Here is a 16,757-nt window from a genome sequence, read left to right as displayed (position 1 = left end):
GTTTTATTAAAAATAAAAATAGCACGCAAAAATATTTTTCTTGGTCAGTGCAATTTTATCAGGCTAAAATTTGAAGTGTGGCTGAAAAAAGACAGAAAACAATGAGTATTAAGGCATCTTGTAATCTCACATTTGTAATGTCAAAATATGTATCTCAAAATTTGCAAATACAAAAGTTGTCATTTTTTTAACAAGAAAGCAAATACATTTTTTTGGTCAGTGCAACCCTATTGTTCTTAATACTACTACATAAAAATTAACATTTGAACTTGTGTACCAATTCTAAAATTTGAAGTTTGAAGTTTTCAGGACAGAAGTCGACAAACATAAAAATAACTTTGACTCCGTGTGTCCTTAAAGTGTTGACAATTGTCCCTGAGACAACAAGAGGAAAGTCTGCGACGTCAGCGATCACAGCTCGTCGTGCTCCCTGTCCTCATCCACCTTCAGCTTGAGCTCCTCGGCCGTGATGCGGCCATTTTTGTCGCGGTCCTGGTTGGCGAACATGTCGACGATCACCTGATCGGCGGCCGCCCCGGGCTTCAGCCGACCTTTGCCTTGTGATACCTGCAGCTTGATAAAGTCTGCAAACTGAAAAAACCCAAATAAAGAATATTAATAAAAACTCCAAAAAGTCATGTCGTCGATTTTGTCACCTCTTCTTGGGGCACGACGCCGTCCTTGTTTACGTCCATGGCCTGGAAGAGGTCCTCGGGGGTGTCGTGAAGCCACACGAACAGGTAACCCGGTGGCACGCCTTTCTGCACGCGCACCATCTCGATGTCGAACATAAGCACGGCGCTGCCAGGCACTCCTAGGGCTGAAAATCATGACATAATTATGTTCTTACTAAGTATTTGCTGTGGTATTTAGGAAAATATAACAAAAAAAATAACAGCAGCAGGCATCAAATCCATTTTGACTGGATTAGACGTCCATCGCCGTCAATGGCAGCCAATGAGTGAAGCTTGCCTCCTTTTTCTCCGTGGCCCAAATGAGGGGGCACGGTGACTATACGCTTCTCTCCCTCGCACATGCCTCGCAAGGCCTGTTCCAGCCCGTCGATCACCTTGTCTGAGCCCAAGACGGCGTCTTGGAGGTTTTCATTATCGTGTCTGTGAAAAGTGATAGGAATTAATTTAACTTGATTTATTTGGTCATCTATGTGGCGTGACTCACGAAGAGAAAAGGCGTGTGCCGTCCACTAAGGTGCAGTTGTAGTGGTAGTGGACCAGGTCGTCCACCTCGGTGGTCTGGTTGCACTCCGTGGGTTTGTGGAGGACCTGCACGTTCACTTTGTCGCTCGGGTTGTGAAAGTCAATGACATGGATGTCAAAGACCAGCACGGCGGACGGTGGGATCACGTCACCTGTAAAAAAAGGGGAACAATAAACTCGAGCTGGCTAAGCTATCAAAGTTAAATGTTTACGATCACAATTTTTGAACGTGAAACGTACCCGCTCCGCCTTCTCCATAGGCCAGATGCGGGGGGATGATAGCCCTCCTCCGCTCCCCCATGCAGACCCCCAACAGGGCTTGGTCCATACCTGCGATCACGTAACCCATTCCAATGTACGTGTTGTATGTGCTGTTCCTCTGGTAGCTGCATGCACGTTAAAAAAAAATCAACAGGAAGAAAATGGAGTCACGAACTTAGTCATGATACTTTTTGGCACTAGGGCTTCTATTGCCGTCAATGGCAGTGAATGACTTCAAATTTGCAACTTGGCTGACCTGGTGTCGAAGGTGACGCCGTTCAGGAAAGTTCCATTGTAGTGGTAGCGGATGTAATCCCCAGACACGGACCGGCGATCGCACGACTCCGGCACTGTCTGCTCCTCCACGGTGATGTTGTCTTTGGGATTGTGGATGTCCACCAACAGGATGTCAAAGACTAGAGTGGCGTGGGGAGGGATCTCCACTCCTAGTGGGTGACCAAAGAAATGAAGCAGAAGGAATTCATGACTGGAATTTAACATCTACCTGACAAAATTCAGTGCCTTTTTAATGGACTTTACCATTTTAAAATGTAAAAACTGCATGAATAATAGAAAATAAATATATCCAAATAATAACAGTGATATTAGTTTGAATGTAGTATTGTCATGATACTAAAACTTTCAACCTGATATTGATAGTCATTTCCCTTAGACAACAAATATCTGGGGACCTTAGTACAAAAACAAATAATGGACAAAACAAATGCCACCAATTAAAACAAACAAACAAACAAAGCAGAGGCAACTAAATCGGGTCAATACCGATACTTTTGCAAACAAATATAATCTCTGTCTTCCATATTGATACTCTGAACAATAAACAATAACGTGAACAGCCTTTTTTTATTCTAATTTTAAAATATGTTCATTTATTTCATACATATGGAATACTAATCCAATGACATCATGACTGATTTACCATGAATCAACCTTTAGAAGTTTCCCAACACATATTACAGGAAACAACTCGTAAGGTTGTTCACAATGTATTGTTTTATTTAATAAACAAAACGCTCTCTTATGATAATTTCAACACCTTTCTAAAATAACGCACTATTCCATGTATACATACTGTATTTCGCATAAACTTGATGAATGAACAATACAGTCCCGGATCTTGATTTACCTGCGCCTTTTTCTCCATAGCCTTTGAAAGGCGGGATGACGATATGGCGGATCTCGCCCACGCACATGCCAAGCAAGCCCTCATCCATGCCTTTGACCAACCATCCCTCACCAACCAAGGAGTCGCGGGTCTGCTTTCGCACGTAGCTGCGTGGGGCTCATAAGGGCCAAAAAGTCAAACACAGAACAGACAACACCCCTGTGTGACAGAGTACAGACAGCAGAAACAAAAGAGTCATTTGGACCGGAAAGGAAACGCCATTCCCCAGTCAAGCCGAGGGCGTCGTGCCAGCCCTCAACCTCAAATCCGCCCGTTCGGGCCCGACTTCACCTGGAGTCGAAGGTGGTGCCGTCCAGCAGAGTGCCGTTGTAGTGGTAGCGCACAAAGTCGCTGCGCATCACTGAGCGCTTGCAGTCTTTGGGGGTGCTGATGGTTTTGGTCACCACTAGGTCGCCTTTGTTCCACAAATCCAACAGAAGAACGTGGAAGACTAACGTCGTGTCTGGAGGGATCATGTCGCCTGCCATCAAGGGAGAAAATCTATTTTTAAAGCTACTGTAGTACTTTGGCTGCCATTACCAGGACTAGATGTCCAATCCATTTTGCCTGGGAGGGATGGCGGCAAAGAGTCACATTGAAAGATGTGAACTCTCAATCAATATTACAGGTTTAAATGAAATTGAACTTCTATCCTTATCAATGGCGAATATTTAAACACAATAATATGTAATAAAAAAAAGGTAATAAATCACAATCATTAAAATAATGGTGGCCAAAAAATTGTTTATGGGGGAAAAAATAAAAAAAATAGGAAATAATCTTTGTGGAATATTTCCTGGTTAATTTCTTGATTCCAACATACTCTTTCACCTCTTAAACAAAAAAAACTTTACATCTGTATCCAAAATACAAAATAATTATAAATCTACTGAGTAGAGCCTGATAAAATAACTCAAGAATTTGAAAATTCCTGCAATAAATAAACTTTTCTTGTCCATCATACCATCTCTTCTTTCATTCATTTGCAAAAAAAAACGTGTTTTTGTGGTAACTTTTGGTTCTTACCTGCTCCGGTACTACCATAGGCCAGATGTGGGGGTACAGTGATAGTCCTATGCTCGTTGACGCACATCCCCAAAAGGCCTTTCTCAATCCCTGCGATCAGACGACCCTCCCCGAGGAGGCCCACCTTGGCTGCCCCTCGCTGGTAACTGAAAAGGAAAGAAAAAAATGCAAACATCCTACGTGTCAAGTCTTTGCAAAGAGAAACCTGCAGCACCGGCGCCCTCTAGCGTACAAAGTTATAGTCAAGACAAACTTACTATTCGCGATCAAATCAAATCATCTACTCGTAGGCCTAAATAAGGCGGATCTCACCTGGAATCGAACGTTTTTCCTTCAAGAAAAGTGGCGTTGTAGTGATACCGGACCTGATCTCCGTCTTGGGCTTGCCGCGTACAAGTTGCGGGGATAAAGTGTCTGTCCACGACTACATCTCCGAGTGGGTTTGGGTTGCAGCCCACCGAGCACACCAACACGAAAACGATGCAATAGGAAAACATGGTCCTTAAAAAAAACAAAGCTGAAAAATCAAAACAGGGAGAATAACTTTTTTTTAGGATTTAAAAGTGGGCTGCAGACGTGGACGACCTTTAGAGGACTGTCTGAAGCCTGCAGGCAGCCTTTTTGGTGGGAGGAATGTCGGATTTAGGGGTGTGGGTAAAGCCAATTTAGTCAAGGCGACGATAAAGAAGGAAGAAACACGCTTCTGGTTAATAAAAATAAAACATCCGGCGTCAAAATAAAGTTCTAGAAAATGTAAAGAACTTATTGACTGCCATTAACACCTATAGCCGTCCAATTCATTTGAACAGGGGGGTTTAAAAAACGAATAGTTATTTGCTGCCATCCCTCCAAGTTGAAACATATTGGACAGCTAAAAAAGACAAATATTTAAAGACACTTGAGAAGGATGAGCTAAGGATGATACATAAAAGAATGAAAAAAATACCTATTTCAGGGTACACAAAACTCATTTTGACCATAAATAGTTCCATTTATTCATTTGCATAGTTCTCTTACACAGAAGTAAAATGACAATAATACCGCATTTTATTTTTTGAAACCAAGAACTAGCAAGCAATGATTTTCCCTTTTTTAATTAGGTGGCAAATATATCACGCTTCTCTAAATCATTGCTGTTATAATACGATGCCATAAAATCAACCAAAAGAGTTGGAGGGTGGCGGTTAGTTTGAACAGAGAAAGAAGCAAAAAAGTACAAATACTCTAAAAAATATATAGAGATTAAAGGTTAAAGGTCATCATAAAATCCAATGGAAAAACTAAGTTTAAAAATACCTGAGAAATCAACTAATGTCACATAATCAGGTGTACATACTTCTATGAAAAGCCTTGTGAAATCTGGGCCTGCTCTATATGCACTTTGTGAATATTTCCACTTCTTTAGGACAGACTCATACACATCTGCCCTTACAAAACCTTTATTGGATGACAAAAGCTTCTTAAAAACTACCAATTAATATATTTTTTAAATATTTAAGAGGTCAAAGAAATTACATATATATATACTATATATTCTTTTAAGGAAAAGAATCTATGCAATATGGAATGTTCTAAACGTGTCTTTTTGTAAGGGAGGATTTAAACATGCAGTTGGAAAATGCACCTTGTGAAAGTAACAAAAAAAGGGCAAACAAGAAAAAACAATATTAGATGAACACCCACTTCTAAACATTTTTTTTCAATTTGTGATTGTACGTTATATGGATTACAGAGTGACGACTGCAGATACAGATGATCCACACCCAAAGATACATTCGGCATGGATGCAAATGTACGTATAAGAGCAGGTCGCTTCTTGCAGATATTTATATTGCCATTAAATGTGCATGGGCGCAGCAATTGTGCCATGTCCCTTATGCCAGTGACATCATCTCTTGAAAGATGGGAAGGAAGAAGAAAAAAGTACCACAGGGGAAACGATTTTGACAGAACAGGGCTTCCACAGCACAAATTGGTTGTGAATGAGGATCAAACGCCAGAAGATCTGAAGAAATGAAGAAGAGAGAGAGAAAGAGTGGAAGGAGAGAAGAGGAAAGAGGATAATGAAAACTGGAAAAATTGTACTTTATTATCAATGTTTCTCTCATGCAAAAATGGCGGTCGTGTGAGGTTCACGTGACATTTTAGGACTCAAATGCAGGGTCGTACCTTCCTCTCCTAATGTTTCTGGAACCGCGATGAGGAAAGAAACAGGGTGGGGGACACAAAGAAGACAACGTCAAGATTTTTTTTAGATCATTTTAAAGCCTTTCCTCCATTATTCACCCCCCAAAAATCCCTGCTTTTCTCCCCTTTCTGAAAAAAACATTATACATGTGTTAAGATTACAACAAATGAAGACATACTTACTTGAATCCCCATCCAGTCCCGCCCAGGACGATGGCCCCCAGCAAAATGGCCCCAGCCACTGAGCCTATGATAATATTCGTACCACTCGGACCTGCACAATTGGGCAATACACACTACTATTACACATTCTGTCAGCACCTTCCAGTCTAAATGAACTGGACATATATAACCATCATTGACAGCCTATTATTGTCTTAAAAAAGTTACCTTTATACTTTTCCGGGCCTTCAGGTGGTGTGGGAATTGGAATGGGGTCAAACACGCTGCAGTCCTTTCCGGTGTAGTCCCGGTCACAGATGCATTTAACCTCATTGCTGCAAGTCTGGGAGTTCAAAGGTGAAATATAGTCATATTTAGGCATCGAATAGGACAAAGAAAAATCTTAGAAATGAGGGTGCGTCGCACTCACGCCATGATGGGAGCAGATGCGCGAAATGGGCGAGCCGGGACACATGGTGAGGTTGAAGGTGTTGACTGGGAGGCAGCGACGTTCCAAACACATCATGTTGGGCCCGCAAGGTGTTCCGTCTTCCACGTAGCCCAGGTCTGAGCCATCATCCAAAACCGCATGACCACCCCTTTTTTTAAAGAAAAAAGGAAATAAATACCTTTTAATTTTCATTTTAACTTCTAGTTTGTAGTAATAATCTGCGAAATGACACACCACTATTACAGATCCTTCTGCAAATCATGCAACAGTACTTAAAATGATAAAAATATATTGTATAAGTGTCAAGAATTTGGGAAAATCCTTTTTTGGGTGATAAAAAGTAATAACTGTATTCGTGTATTTCACCAAAATGAAATTCAGCCACTGTACAGTATGTCTGGTCAAATAATTATGCATTTACTATACGTATATTTTAATTAAGCTCCATTGTCGATTTTTCATTTTACTTTTAAGTTGAATTTACAAGAAATAAGAGTTATAAGTGGCATCACAACATCTGCCTGGCAACAAAACCAGGAAATAAGATCCTGTTTTTAGATTAAAAATGGATTCCTTCTCAATAGAAAGTACCCATATATCTGACCATTATGCTCACCTGCAGTCCAAGTATCTATTTTGATGATGAATAGTCAAACCCGTGAGTTTGCCTTGTAATTCGCCAAAGCTGGGCTTTTCGGTCACGTTGGTGCAAAGCAGCAGACCGCACAGAACGTCCCTGAATAAAGCAACAACAACAAAAGTCACAGATAAACTGAAAGAAAAGGACAGTTCTTCACATTTCCCACATTTTGTCATCTTACAGAGCAAAAAAACGATTAAATAGAAAACGCTCACTCACTGCTTGTTGCAATGCATCCATCCCTGACCGCCAGGCTCGGGCCCGCAGTTCCCTTTCTCCGTGCCCTCGGAATTGAGCTTTTCGTAGCAGAACCTGTCAGCGGCGTCTAAAGGAAAAAAAGGGCGTTATGAAAAAGGGCTCCTGAGTGTCATGGAATTCCTGTAAAATCCTTACTGAAGCCCCATAAGCTCCTGCACTGGCGGTCTCTAGTCTTACAGCGACCGCCATAGCAGCGACCCTAAGGAGTCAGAGGTCAAGGGTCAAACTGGAGAGAAGCGGTGGATTGAAGGGAGGCGTGTGCGGTCGTTTGGTCGCCCGGACCCAAACAACGGGCGACCAAAAGACCGGCGACAAAACAAGGTAAAACAACACGGTCTACGCATCAATAAAAGCCAACAATGGCCCTGAGCAGTTTCACTGAGCGGACGTGTGAGTGTATAAGAGTTTGTATGTACATGAGTTGTCCCCTTAGGAAGGGACGTCAGTCAGGGTCTTAACAAGTTCTCCAACAAAACACAATAAAAGTACGGGAAATTTGGAGCTTTTCTTTAGCCTAATAATTACAAGGGCATTAAGTATGACGACATAATAATTCACAGTTTGTATTTAGGGAATTTGAGCAACGATTTAAATGGTAATTATCAATAACCTTCCGGGCGACCAAACGACCAAGTATCGAAGGGAGGGGGGCCTTACCTGGCCGGTCTCGCAGGTGTAGCCATCCAGTTTATGCACATTGTGAGGACACTGCAATACAGAATGAATTTAAAAGGGAAAAAATGCCCATTATTCATTCACTGTTTAGTATAGATTGGGGTCAATGTCTAATCCATTTTGACCGGGAGGGGTGGCAGCAATCACTCGTTGTCATTACCTGGCTGGAGTCGCCCGAGCAAGATTCAGGGATATCACAGTCGTTAACAGCCTCACGACACGTGGCGCCTCTCAGCTCGTACTGTGGATAAAAATAAATAAATAATTGACAATGACCTAAAACTACGTTCACGCAAGCGACTCACCTTGCAGTCCCTGCAGCAAAGGCCGTTGCTGCACATTGCATTGTGGGTAAGCGTGCACTTCTTGCAACAGTCGCCGCCGCTGCGGGTGCAGTCCTATCAGGGTCGGAGAGGGAACTTTACCATTGGTTTGTGGCCAAATCTGTCCAATGGATGAGTAGTTACCACGAGTGTGCCGCAGTCGCATTCCTCTCCCGTTTCCACGTATCCGTTGCCGCACTCTGGCGCGTCCAGAAGCTACAACATTTAAATTTGCCAGGACAGATTTTTTTTCAGGGGTAATAAATCTCAATGGTTTATTCTGGTGGTTCTTTTGGCATGTTAATGTCATGTCGAGTATAAAAGTGCTGTTTTAGCCTTACATTGTTGATGCCTTTATTTAATCTTGATAGGATAATTACACGTAATGTGAAATTCTTAATGAAGATATGAATATCAAGGTAAACCGTGGAATTTGTCACTTAAAGTGATGAAATGATACATTCATCATTTTAGAATGGGAAATTTAGATTGTGTTAATGTGAAAATAGTCACATTTTAAAAAATGACAGTTTAATACGTATATCAAATCTATTTCTTTTTTTGTTAAAACATGAAAATGTATACACATTTCATTCATTCATCTACCGCGCATCCTGGTAAAGGTTGCGGGGGTTGCTGGAGCTTATCCCAGAGGACTTTATATAATATTATATTTTTAATATCACACATAACTGAAGCTGCAGTAAAAAAAAATACAATGTGGCACCTCTGTCATCTTGCGGTCAAAATCACTTGACATTGCAATGATATTGTCCTCATCTCCAGGATTGGAATGTAATTGGATCAGATTCTTTTTTTAACAAAGGTCTCCTTTACCTTAGTGGGTTTGTTGAACAAGCAGCTGCCACCACCTTGCAACAGAAAGCGAAGATATTCATCGATACTGCAGCGAGAGAACTTCCTAGGCATATAGTAGCTGAAAAATAAAATCACTGTTAAAATTGCTCACTATATGAACAAAATAATGCTTATTTTTTTGTACTTACCCAGTATCTTCCATGATACACCCCAACCACGGGTCTGGACACATGCAGCCTGCTGTCATTAAAATTTACAAATGAATATAACATTGAGGAACCCCATTTTTTCGTATAATGTGTGATAACTGTTTTTTTTTTTCAACTAAATTTTGAGTGCTGAATTAAAGACTGATCTCACTTTGTTTTGTTAGGGTTTGGGTGTACTTCTAGTAAACTAAAATACTGCACTTAACATATATATTTTATTCAAATATTGACATGCAATGAAAAAACATGTATGATTGCAATTTTTATGTAACACGATTATGCTTTTACAAAAGAATTTGGTTTAGTAATTATATTTGAGTGCATGTAGTAACACGTAATTAACTTGTCAAAAAAAAAACTTGGCTACAATGTTTTTTTGTTTTGTTTTGTGCTACTGTATAATCATGCTACCATTTGGACAAAAAATACATCTAAAATGATTTAGCTTACCTGCGGCAGGTCGGTCCTTTTTCCGCAACATTCCGATGTTCTGGCCCAGGGTTTGGCACAAAGTGATGGCCACGGAGCCCACTGCACCATACTAAACACGGGAAACAACTTAGCTGAGGAACGAGTGTGAAAAAAGTTCTGGCTGGTGAGGGTCCCTCACCTCGTTGATTCCGCCACCCCTGGTGAGCGAGCAGACGCCACCGACGTAGGCGGCCTCGCTGCGGCTGCTCAAGAACGTCCTCCCGCTGCGAAGAGACATAGGGAGACATTATTGAGGGGGGGAAGTGGGTTAGGGAGGAGGTGACGGGGGGTAGCGAACCCACGAGAGGAGGTGGACGGCGTCGCAGCGTTCGCGGATGCTCTCCTTCCGGTATTTCATGAAATCGCGCAGGGTGAGCAAGGCGTCGTCACCCACCGCGACGCGGTTGTCCACTGACCAGGTTTCTATGGCGACCAGGACAATGCGCGTGTTGAGCTGCTCCTTGAAGATCTGGGAGTCATTATGGCCTGTCGTTATTTACGTTAGTTCTTTTGTTTTCAGCTCAAAGCAAAGAAATTCGGCTGTCAAGGAAGTAGTATGTTAAAGTGAGATGATGTTAGAGATTGTTTTTGTTATGTTTTTTTCCCCTGTGTGTGACCTGTACATGTGATTGCCCAATGAGTTCACCTGTCGTCTACCCGCCCCTGGTTTATATACCTCTCGTGATTCAGTTTTTTTCTGATAGTCTCATTAACCCATGTCTGTCTATTTAAACCCCGTGTGTTTGTCGGGTCACACGGGGGGAAACAAAATCATAACAAAACCAATCCCTAACAGATGAGGCCTTTTTCTTGGGCAATCTTGTGACATTGATTGGTGATGACATATTTCCAAATATTTTTGGGCTACTAATACCCATTTTGGCTGGGAGGCTTAAAATGGATGGGATCTGAAACAGTCGATACAATTTTTACTACTCAATAATAATTTTGTGCTTTATGCAAAGAACATTAAAAATGTTAGGGATATTAAATGTTTGACATTTGGTGTCGTTTTTGAAACAATTATGCAAAACAACTCACCGCGTCTGCCATGTTGACCACAGCTTTGGCAAAGTTCTTCGCCTTAGAGGTCATCCGACGCTGTTGGACAAACTAGAGAAAGGAAAAAATGCATTCAAGGTACTGGACAATGTATTTGAATTTTGTTTTTGAAAGAAAAAGGAGTCATTTTCTTTGGAGAATCTTTACATCTCACCAGTTCATGGTCATTTACAACCATCAGTTCAATGTATTTGGTCTCAGTCTGCACTGTCCGATGACCCCGACGCACCTGCAAAGAAAAAGACACGCTATAAATTGTTTAGATGACTACATGTGTGAAATTTGTATTTGCTGCTCTGCCCTCAAAAGGAATTCTGGATATGACTGATAAGCCATAGATATTAATGACTAACTGACGTGTCTTTTTGATCGCCTCAAGATGGTCTCCTTCGCCGCAAATGCAGACCAGTCGTCTCCGTGCCGCCTCGTCTCATCTCCTCTGCTGCCCGTCTGCCTTGCGGGCCTGCTAGCGTTCAAGCTGCATGCTGGGAAATACAAACGAGACGGCGGGAGACAATGAAAAGAGAGAGGGCTTAGTCATCAGTCGTGTATTTTTGGTGCTCGTCTATGAGAGAAATCAATAGTCCAACGACTATGGAAAAGATAAATGAAGGGGGATTGAAAGGATGGAAATATGAGGACATTTCCGGATGAGGTAGAAACTGAAGACCGGACGTGTCATTGCAGCGTAGAAAATACTGTAAAATGGAAATTCATAAAGAAGTATAATTATTGATAAATTGTTACTTATTGTCTGCCGTTTACGAACAATGGCTGCTGAGCAATCCAAGTCTAAATGGATTGGACGTCTATTGTTGTCATTGGCAGTAAATGTGTTAAGAACATGTTAATTCAGTGGATTTTTTTTTTTTTTTACAATCGGAATAGGCATTGTTTTCCTACCTGGACACCGAGGCGAGAGTATATCGACGATCGGCATGCGATACACAACATGGTCCACCTGCTCAGCAAAATACAACATAAGAAAAACTATAAAATTCAGTCTGAAGGCTCTTATAAAGGAGTCTTTCAAAAGCTTTTTTTTCTGTGAGGGGAGCTCAGCTAATACATAATTAATCAATCAATCACTCAGCAGGCGGTCATAATGGCACATAATACTTGCAACACAGGAGCTAAGGATGAATACTTTATGAAAATCTGACATATAAAGCCAAGGACACAACTAATAGGTTGGGGCTGATTGCGAAGAAGGGCTGCTATTGATCTGTCTTCCTCGTCTGGGTAATTGAGCTTCGTTACTAATGGAAAATGAGCTCTTCAACCCTCTCCTGCTATTTTCCTTCACTTTTCACACGGGTATTTTGCCAAAGTACTGGAAATTTCTTTAAAAATCCACACCTGCATTTCCAATTCTAAGGGTTTGGGAAAAACTTTGAATTAAGACTCACTTCGGCGCTATCCATAGGTTCGATCCCGTATGAGACGTTGCCATCGGAGAACATTCCCCTGGAATAACGGAAAAAGTTGTTATGATGTCCCCTTCAAGTGATAATTTTGTGTATTATTTTGTTGCTTATGTGCTGAGGCAAGGGTAACAAAAAGTCATTTACATTCCGAGCCATGTTGTAGCTAAGCTTTTATTCGGCAGGGCTATTATGTCTGCAATAATTAATAACTAATGTATTGATGGTTTTTCTAATAGTCGACATTAATATTAAACTTTATCCATATCCTCTTTTTTAGTCTCTTACTAGGATATTCTTCTTGTGTTTTGTAATTCATTTACATTTTTGGGGGGAAAACAAAAAAACATTAGATCTCTCTTTTTAATCTTTTCTAGTTTTATTTAACCCTAGAATGGTAACCCTCTTTTTCAGGGATCACTTTTCACCCTTCTGAAATAGAGGGTTACCATGGTTATTGGGGGGAAAATGGGTCCTAAGCAAGACGGTGCAATGAAGGGTACCCATTTTTGCCCCAGTAACCATGGTAACCCTCTATTTCAGAAGCGTGAAAGGTAACCCCTGAAATAGAGGGTTACCATTGTAGAGTTAAGGAATTAAAGGAAAAACAGTAGATATTTGGGTTTTTTTAATTCACATTTTTACAATGAGAAATAAATTGTGAAAGAGTAAAAAGGTATAGATGGGGAAAACCCTAAATAATCATTTTTTCATCTTTATAGGTATATAAAAATGTATTTGCCAAATAAAGAAAAATAAATGACGGTGTTCTCACCAAAGACCGTGGCAGGTGGACACAGCCACCCAAGATTGTGGGATCCCTCGCACACGTCCGTGGTAGTAACAATGCTCTCCTCCCTATAAACAAACAAACAAACAAACAAACAACAGTCACTGAGCTAAACAGAGTCTCTACTTTTCTTTTTAACTGAAATCAGCAAGAAAAAGGTCAACAAAACACTTAACGCAAATCATTTCTCATTCAAATTCCACACCAGTTCTGTTGATCGAAGCCCAAAAATATTTTCATCACCCAAATTGCAAATGGGGGGTGAGCTGAAGCACTTAGCCAAGAAGAGCTAATAAATAAAGTGGTGGGATTACATGGCCTAAAAGGCGGCCGTCCAATTGCCTGACACAGCATTCCTCACTGAACGTGAAGGAGGCGATGCATGTACTTCATATAATGGACACTGGCAAGGGTAGAAATACATTACATTGTGATGCACAGTAAGCTCTCATAAATCTGTCAGAACACATTGTCAGCGGAGAGGACATTTATTAGAAGTTAATGAGGAAAAGCTGGAGAGTAGTAAATGGATGGATGGCTTGTGTATATAAACTGTACACAGTCCAAGGAGCAAAAAAATCAGGTATACATGCTATGTCCTTCATTGTTTTCATATATTAAAGGGTATTCCACCTGCCTTTACCACATTTAAGGAAGTGGTTTCCATTATCCCATGACAGTGTATCAATTCTAATTCAATTCCCTGGACTTGTGTGTCAATGGGAAAGCGAGGGCTTGAAAAGTGGAAGTCGCTGGCGATCAATAAAGAAAAAGCGGGGAAGCAAACCCAAGAGGAATTCTATTGGCAGGTCGGTTAAGCAGAGGTAAATCATGGGGTGATGGCAGGAAAGACAAAAGCTGTCTTACTTAATGTTCCTGGAAATGTCAGTGAGTTTGCGTGTTGTTGTGTTGTATACTGTGGTATTCATTTATGAAATGTGAGCTGGCAAAAATACATGCAATATAGCACAATTTTAAATTTTAGTCATGGTAGAATTTTTTAAAGAGACTATCCAGGTCAGTGAATTTAAGGCCTAAAGAAAACCCTGTTCAAAAAAAATAAATCAATTTTGTTTTGATTTATCTCACTCACAGGGGGTGCCGGAGCCTATCTCAGCTGACTTTGGGGAGAAGTCAGACTACACCCTAGACCAGGAGTGTCAGACTAACGGGCTGCGTTAACGTCAACTCGATTTCATGTGGGCCGGACCATTTTAGATATAATATTTAGATTTTTTTATATAAATGGATTAAAAGAACTGGATTAAAAGCCCTGAATATTCAGTTTTTATAGATCTAAATCAATGTTTATTTTAGCTTTTTCTTAATATATTTTTAGATTTTACAAAATGATTTTTGAACTAAAAAGACAGAAAAAAATATTCAAAAATTACAATTATTGATTTAAAAGGGGGAAAATCAGGAAATTTAATATACATCTATACTCTTCATTATAATTTGATCCTAAAACAGAAAGTCGGCACTCATGATTTACTTTCCCGGGCCACACAACATGATGCGGCGGGCCAGATTTGGCCCCCGGGCCGCCACTTTGACACATGTGCCCTAGACTAACCGCCAGTCAGCCGTAGGGCACGCAGAGAGACAGACGACCATTTCGACACACAATCATACCGCCACAAGCACGAATCGAGCTCAAGCACCGGAGTCAGTCGAGTGAACAACTACACCATCAGGCAGCTATTATTTATTATAAACGTCTTTTATCATTACACCAATTTCAACCGAAGCGCCGAGGTGCTGAAACATATGGTTTAGAAAAAAATAGTGCCCATTTGAATTCCCCTCACACAGCCACAAAGTACACCCACTGTTGCTTGCTGCTGCCGATTACCATGACAACCGTCCACGGATTGGTCAGGTGCACAGTGGCAGAGAAACACGAATGCAGAGATAATGAGATGACCGAGCTATTGTTTATCTCTGCTCTCTCATACAACTAAGAATAGGTTCGCTTGCATCTCCCAGTTCAAATAGATTGGACGTCTATCGCTGTCAATGCAGCCTCGGGATTAAAATCCTTTGTTACCTTGATTTGCGATGGTTGCCCATCCTCTTGGAAATGTCTCTCAATGTAGTCTGTCGACAGGAGATGACTGAAATTGAGAGAAAGATGAAAATACGAGTCGATGTCTCTTAATTTAACACACATTAATGTCAAATAGCATCAATACGTTACAATGACTGCACAACAAGGACACACTGCAGAATTTACTTACTGGTTAAGTTCCAGATCGAGGATAAATGAATGCCCAAAGGCCTCCACCAGGAAGCTGCTGTGGGCCAAATGGACGGACTGTTGGGAGTAGGATGGAAATGGGAAAGAGCAATTCTATTATAGTGCTTGTATCTCCTTGTATTGATCTCTAAATGTCAATGAAGTGATGGTTCTGACAGAGGACGGTCACAGTGTTGCACGTGCAAGGTGAGACACATGATAAGTTTTCATGTGCTGTGCCAGGAGAATTTTAAATGCACCCACCTTGGCCCCCGTCGAGGAATTTTGGACGCGGGTGTCCAGGTGGCTGTGGAGCACTTCATCCTGGGAGTGGATCTGCTGCAGGAGCCTCTTGGGCTGCACAATGTCTTTTATGGGGGGATGCCAGCCCTCCCTTAGACCTGCAAGTGTGTAGGATTTTTTTTAAAATAATACATTTTAATAAATGGAGAATTCAAACCTGTGGTGTGAAAAAAACCTGTCCACTTTGAGTTTGTTTTAACTCAGACTGTCATTGAGGACACCAGATGTCCAATCCTTTTTGGCTGGGAGGGTAAGCAGTAATTACTCAGGTTTCAAGGCATTTGCTGCCATTGATGGCGCTAGACGTCCAAACCAATCCATTAATCAATGGCGCGCAGTTAGTTAATGGTCATGACTTGGGAAAAGGAAACGTTAATAGGGGAAAAAACAATTGTTTTGTTTTCAATCCTTTCACCTCAAAATTACAAAAATGTTTTAAAAAGTCCAATAATAAGTGTCGTGCGTCAAATTGTAAAATCAAGGTGACAGGACTCTTATTGTGTCCTTGTCGTTTGGGATTTTACTTCATTATTAATAAGATAAATTTAGAATTGGGTAAAAGGACCACACGGCTTTCAATGAAATGATCCGGTTCGAAACTAATGCCAAATCGCCTAATAATTCCAATCCAAGGCAATTTAAAAATCACGCTCACCCGTCACGTAGCACCATAGGAAAATCGCGGCGAACAACAGGCATCTCACAGCCGGCATGGTGCTCACATAGTCCCGTTGGCGTCCGCCTGGAGAGCGAGCGAGCTGGAATCGGCAAGCTGGAGCGTAGCAGACGGAGAAAAAGCCAGAATGAACGCGGTCCCCCGTGACGCGGTCTCCAGTGGACACCGTTCGGAGCGCTTCTTAAATCCTTGCGCGTCGACGCTCAAGTGGAGTCCATGGAAGAAAATCCGAATGGTTATTGGTCTAGTTTTTACATACGTGGCGATTGGTGGCTTTTAGGAGGGGGGACGTGAGCAGAGGAAGTTACATGGATGGGACTGACGTGGGGTCGCGGCAGCCCTGGAATTTCCCTTTACCCCACTGAAAGCAGGAGAACG

At 41.4% G+C, this 16,757-nt stretch overlaps 2 protein-coding genes and 1 long non-coding RNA gene across 5 annotated transcripts in view; 1 reads left to right on the top strand and 2 right to left on the bottom strand.

Moving 5' to 3' along the window:
- Nucleotides 1-16,757, top strand: part of LOC144093212 (uncharacterized) — a 117,167-nt gene that overhangs the window by 83,409 nt on the left and 17,001 nt on the right. The gene's annotated exons all lie outside the window — the stretch shown is intronic.
- On the bottom strand, nt 120-4,352 carry LOC144092720 (peptidyl-prolyl cis-trans isomerase FKBP10-like). Of its 3 annotated transcripts, XM_077625767.1 has the most exons (11): nt 4,276-4,352; nt 4,003-4,191; nt 3,691-3,836; nt 2,956-3,145; nt 2,626-2,771; nt 1,735-1,924; nt 1,458-1,603; nt 1,180-1,369; nt 973-1,115; nt 657-820; nt 120-591 (listed from the first exon to the last, which is right to left on the bottom strand). In XM_077625767.1, exons 2-11 carry the CDS (start codon nt 4,185-4,187, stop codon nt 412-414), a joined length of 1,680 nt encoding a protein of 559 aa, XP_077481893.1. In that variant the 5' UTR covers nt 4,188-4,191; nt 4,276-4,352; the 3' UTR covers nt 120-411. The 3 variants fall into 3 exon arrangements, with proteins under 3 accessions (XP_077481893.1, XP_077481892.1, XP_077481894.1); XM_077625766.1 differs by having other exon boundaries at nt 4,003-4,330; XM_077625768.1 differs by lacking the exons at nt 3,691-3,836; nt 4,003-4,191; nt 4,276-4,352 and having other exon boundaries at nt 2,626-2,823; nt 2,956-3,095.
- LOC144092585 (disintegrin and metalloproteinase domain-containing protein 11-like) lies at nt 4,743-16,752 on the bottom strand. The gene is made up of 26 exons (XM_077625523.1): nt 16,359-16,752; nt 15,665-15,801; nt 15,402-15,478; nt 15,212-15,278; nt 13,147-13,229; nt 12,357-12,414; nt 11,851-11,908; nt 11,305-11,432; nt 11,102-11,176; nt 10,927-10,998; nt 10,188-10,354; nt 10,025-10,109; nt 9,865-9,955; nt 9,394-9,445; nt 9,224-9,323; nt 8,531-8,602; nt 8,369-8,461; nt 8,224-8,304; nt 8,046-8,096; nt 7,524-7,587; nt 7,350-7,455; nt 7,107-7,226; nt 6,470-6,638; nt 6,268-6,382; nt 6,061-6,151; nt 4,743-5,877 (listed from the first exon to the last, which is right to left on the bottom strand). The coding sequence occupies exons 1-26, from the start codon at nt 16,414-16,416 to the stop codon at nt 5,835-5,837; spliced, it is 2,313 nt and encodes a 770-aa protein (XP_077481649.1). The 5' UTR covers nt 16,417-16,752; the 3' UTR covers nt 4,743-5,834.

The sequence above is a fragment of the Stigmatopora argus genome, chromosome 18 (genome assembly GCF_051989625.1).
Source record: "Stigmatopora argus isolate UIUO_Sarg chromosome 18, RoL_Sarg_1.0, whole genome shotgun sequence".
NCBI classification, from domain to species: Eukaryota; Metazoa; Chordata; class Actinopteri; order Syngnathiformes; family Syngnathidae; genus Stigmatopora; species Stigmatopora argus.
Note: the sequence above shows the minus strand (reverse complement) of the source record. Positions and strands in the feature narration are given on the sequence as shown.

Coding starts and splice junctions, on each gene's coding strand:
- LOC144092720 (XM_077625767.1), bottom strand. CDS start 4,187: ATGTTTTCCTATTGCATCGTTTTCGTGTTGGTGTGCTCGGTGGGCTGC. Junction 3,837..4,002: donor GGAAAAACGTTCGATTCCAG/GTGAGATCCGCC, acceptor TTTCCTTTTCAG/TTACCAGCGAGGGGCAGCCA. Junction 821..972: donor GGGCCACGGAGAAAAAGGAG/GCAAGCTTCACT, acceptor CATGATTTTCAG/CCCTAGGAGTGCCTGGCAGC.
- LOC144092585 (XM_077625523.1), bottom strand. CDS start 16,416: ATGCCGGCTGTGAGATGCCTGTTGTTCGCCGCGATTTTCCTATGGTGC. Junction 8,462..8,530: donor GCGACTGCGGCACACTCGTG/GTAACTACTCAT, acceptor CGACCCTGATAG/GACTGCACCCGCAGCGGCGG. Junction 6,383..6,469: donor GCATCTGCTCCCATCATGGC/GTGAGTGCGACG, acceptor TTGAACTCCCAG/ACTTGCAGCAATGAGGTTAA.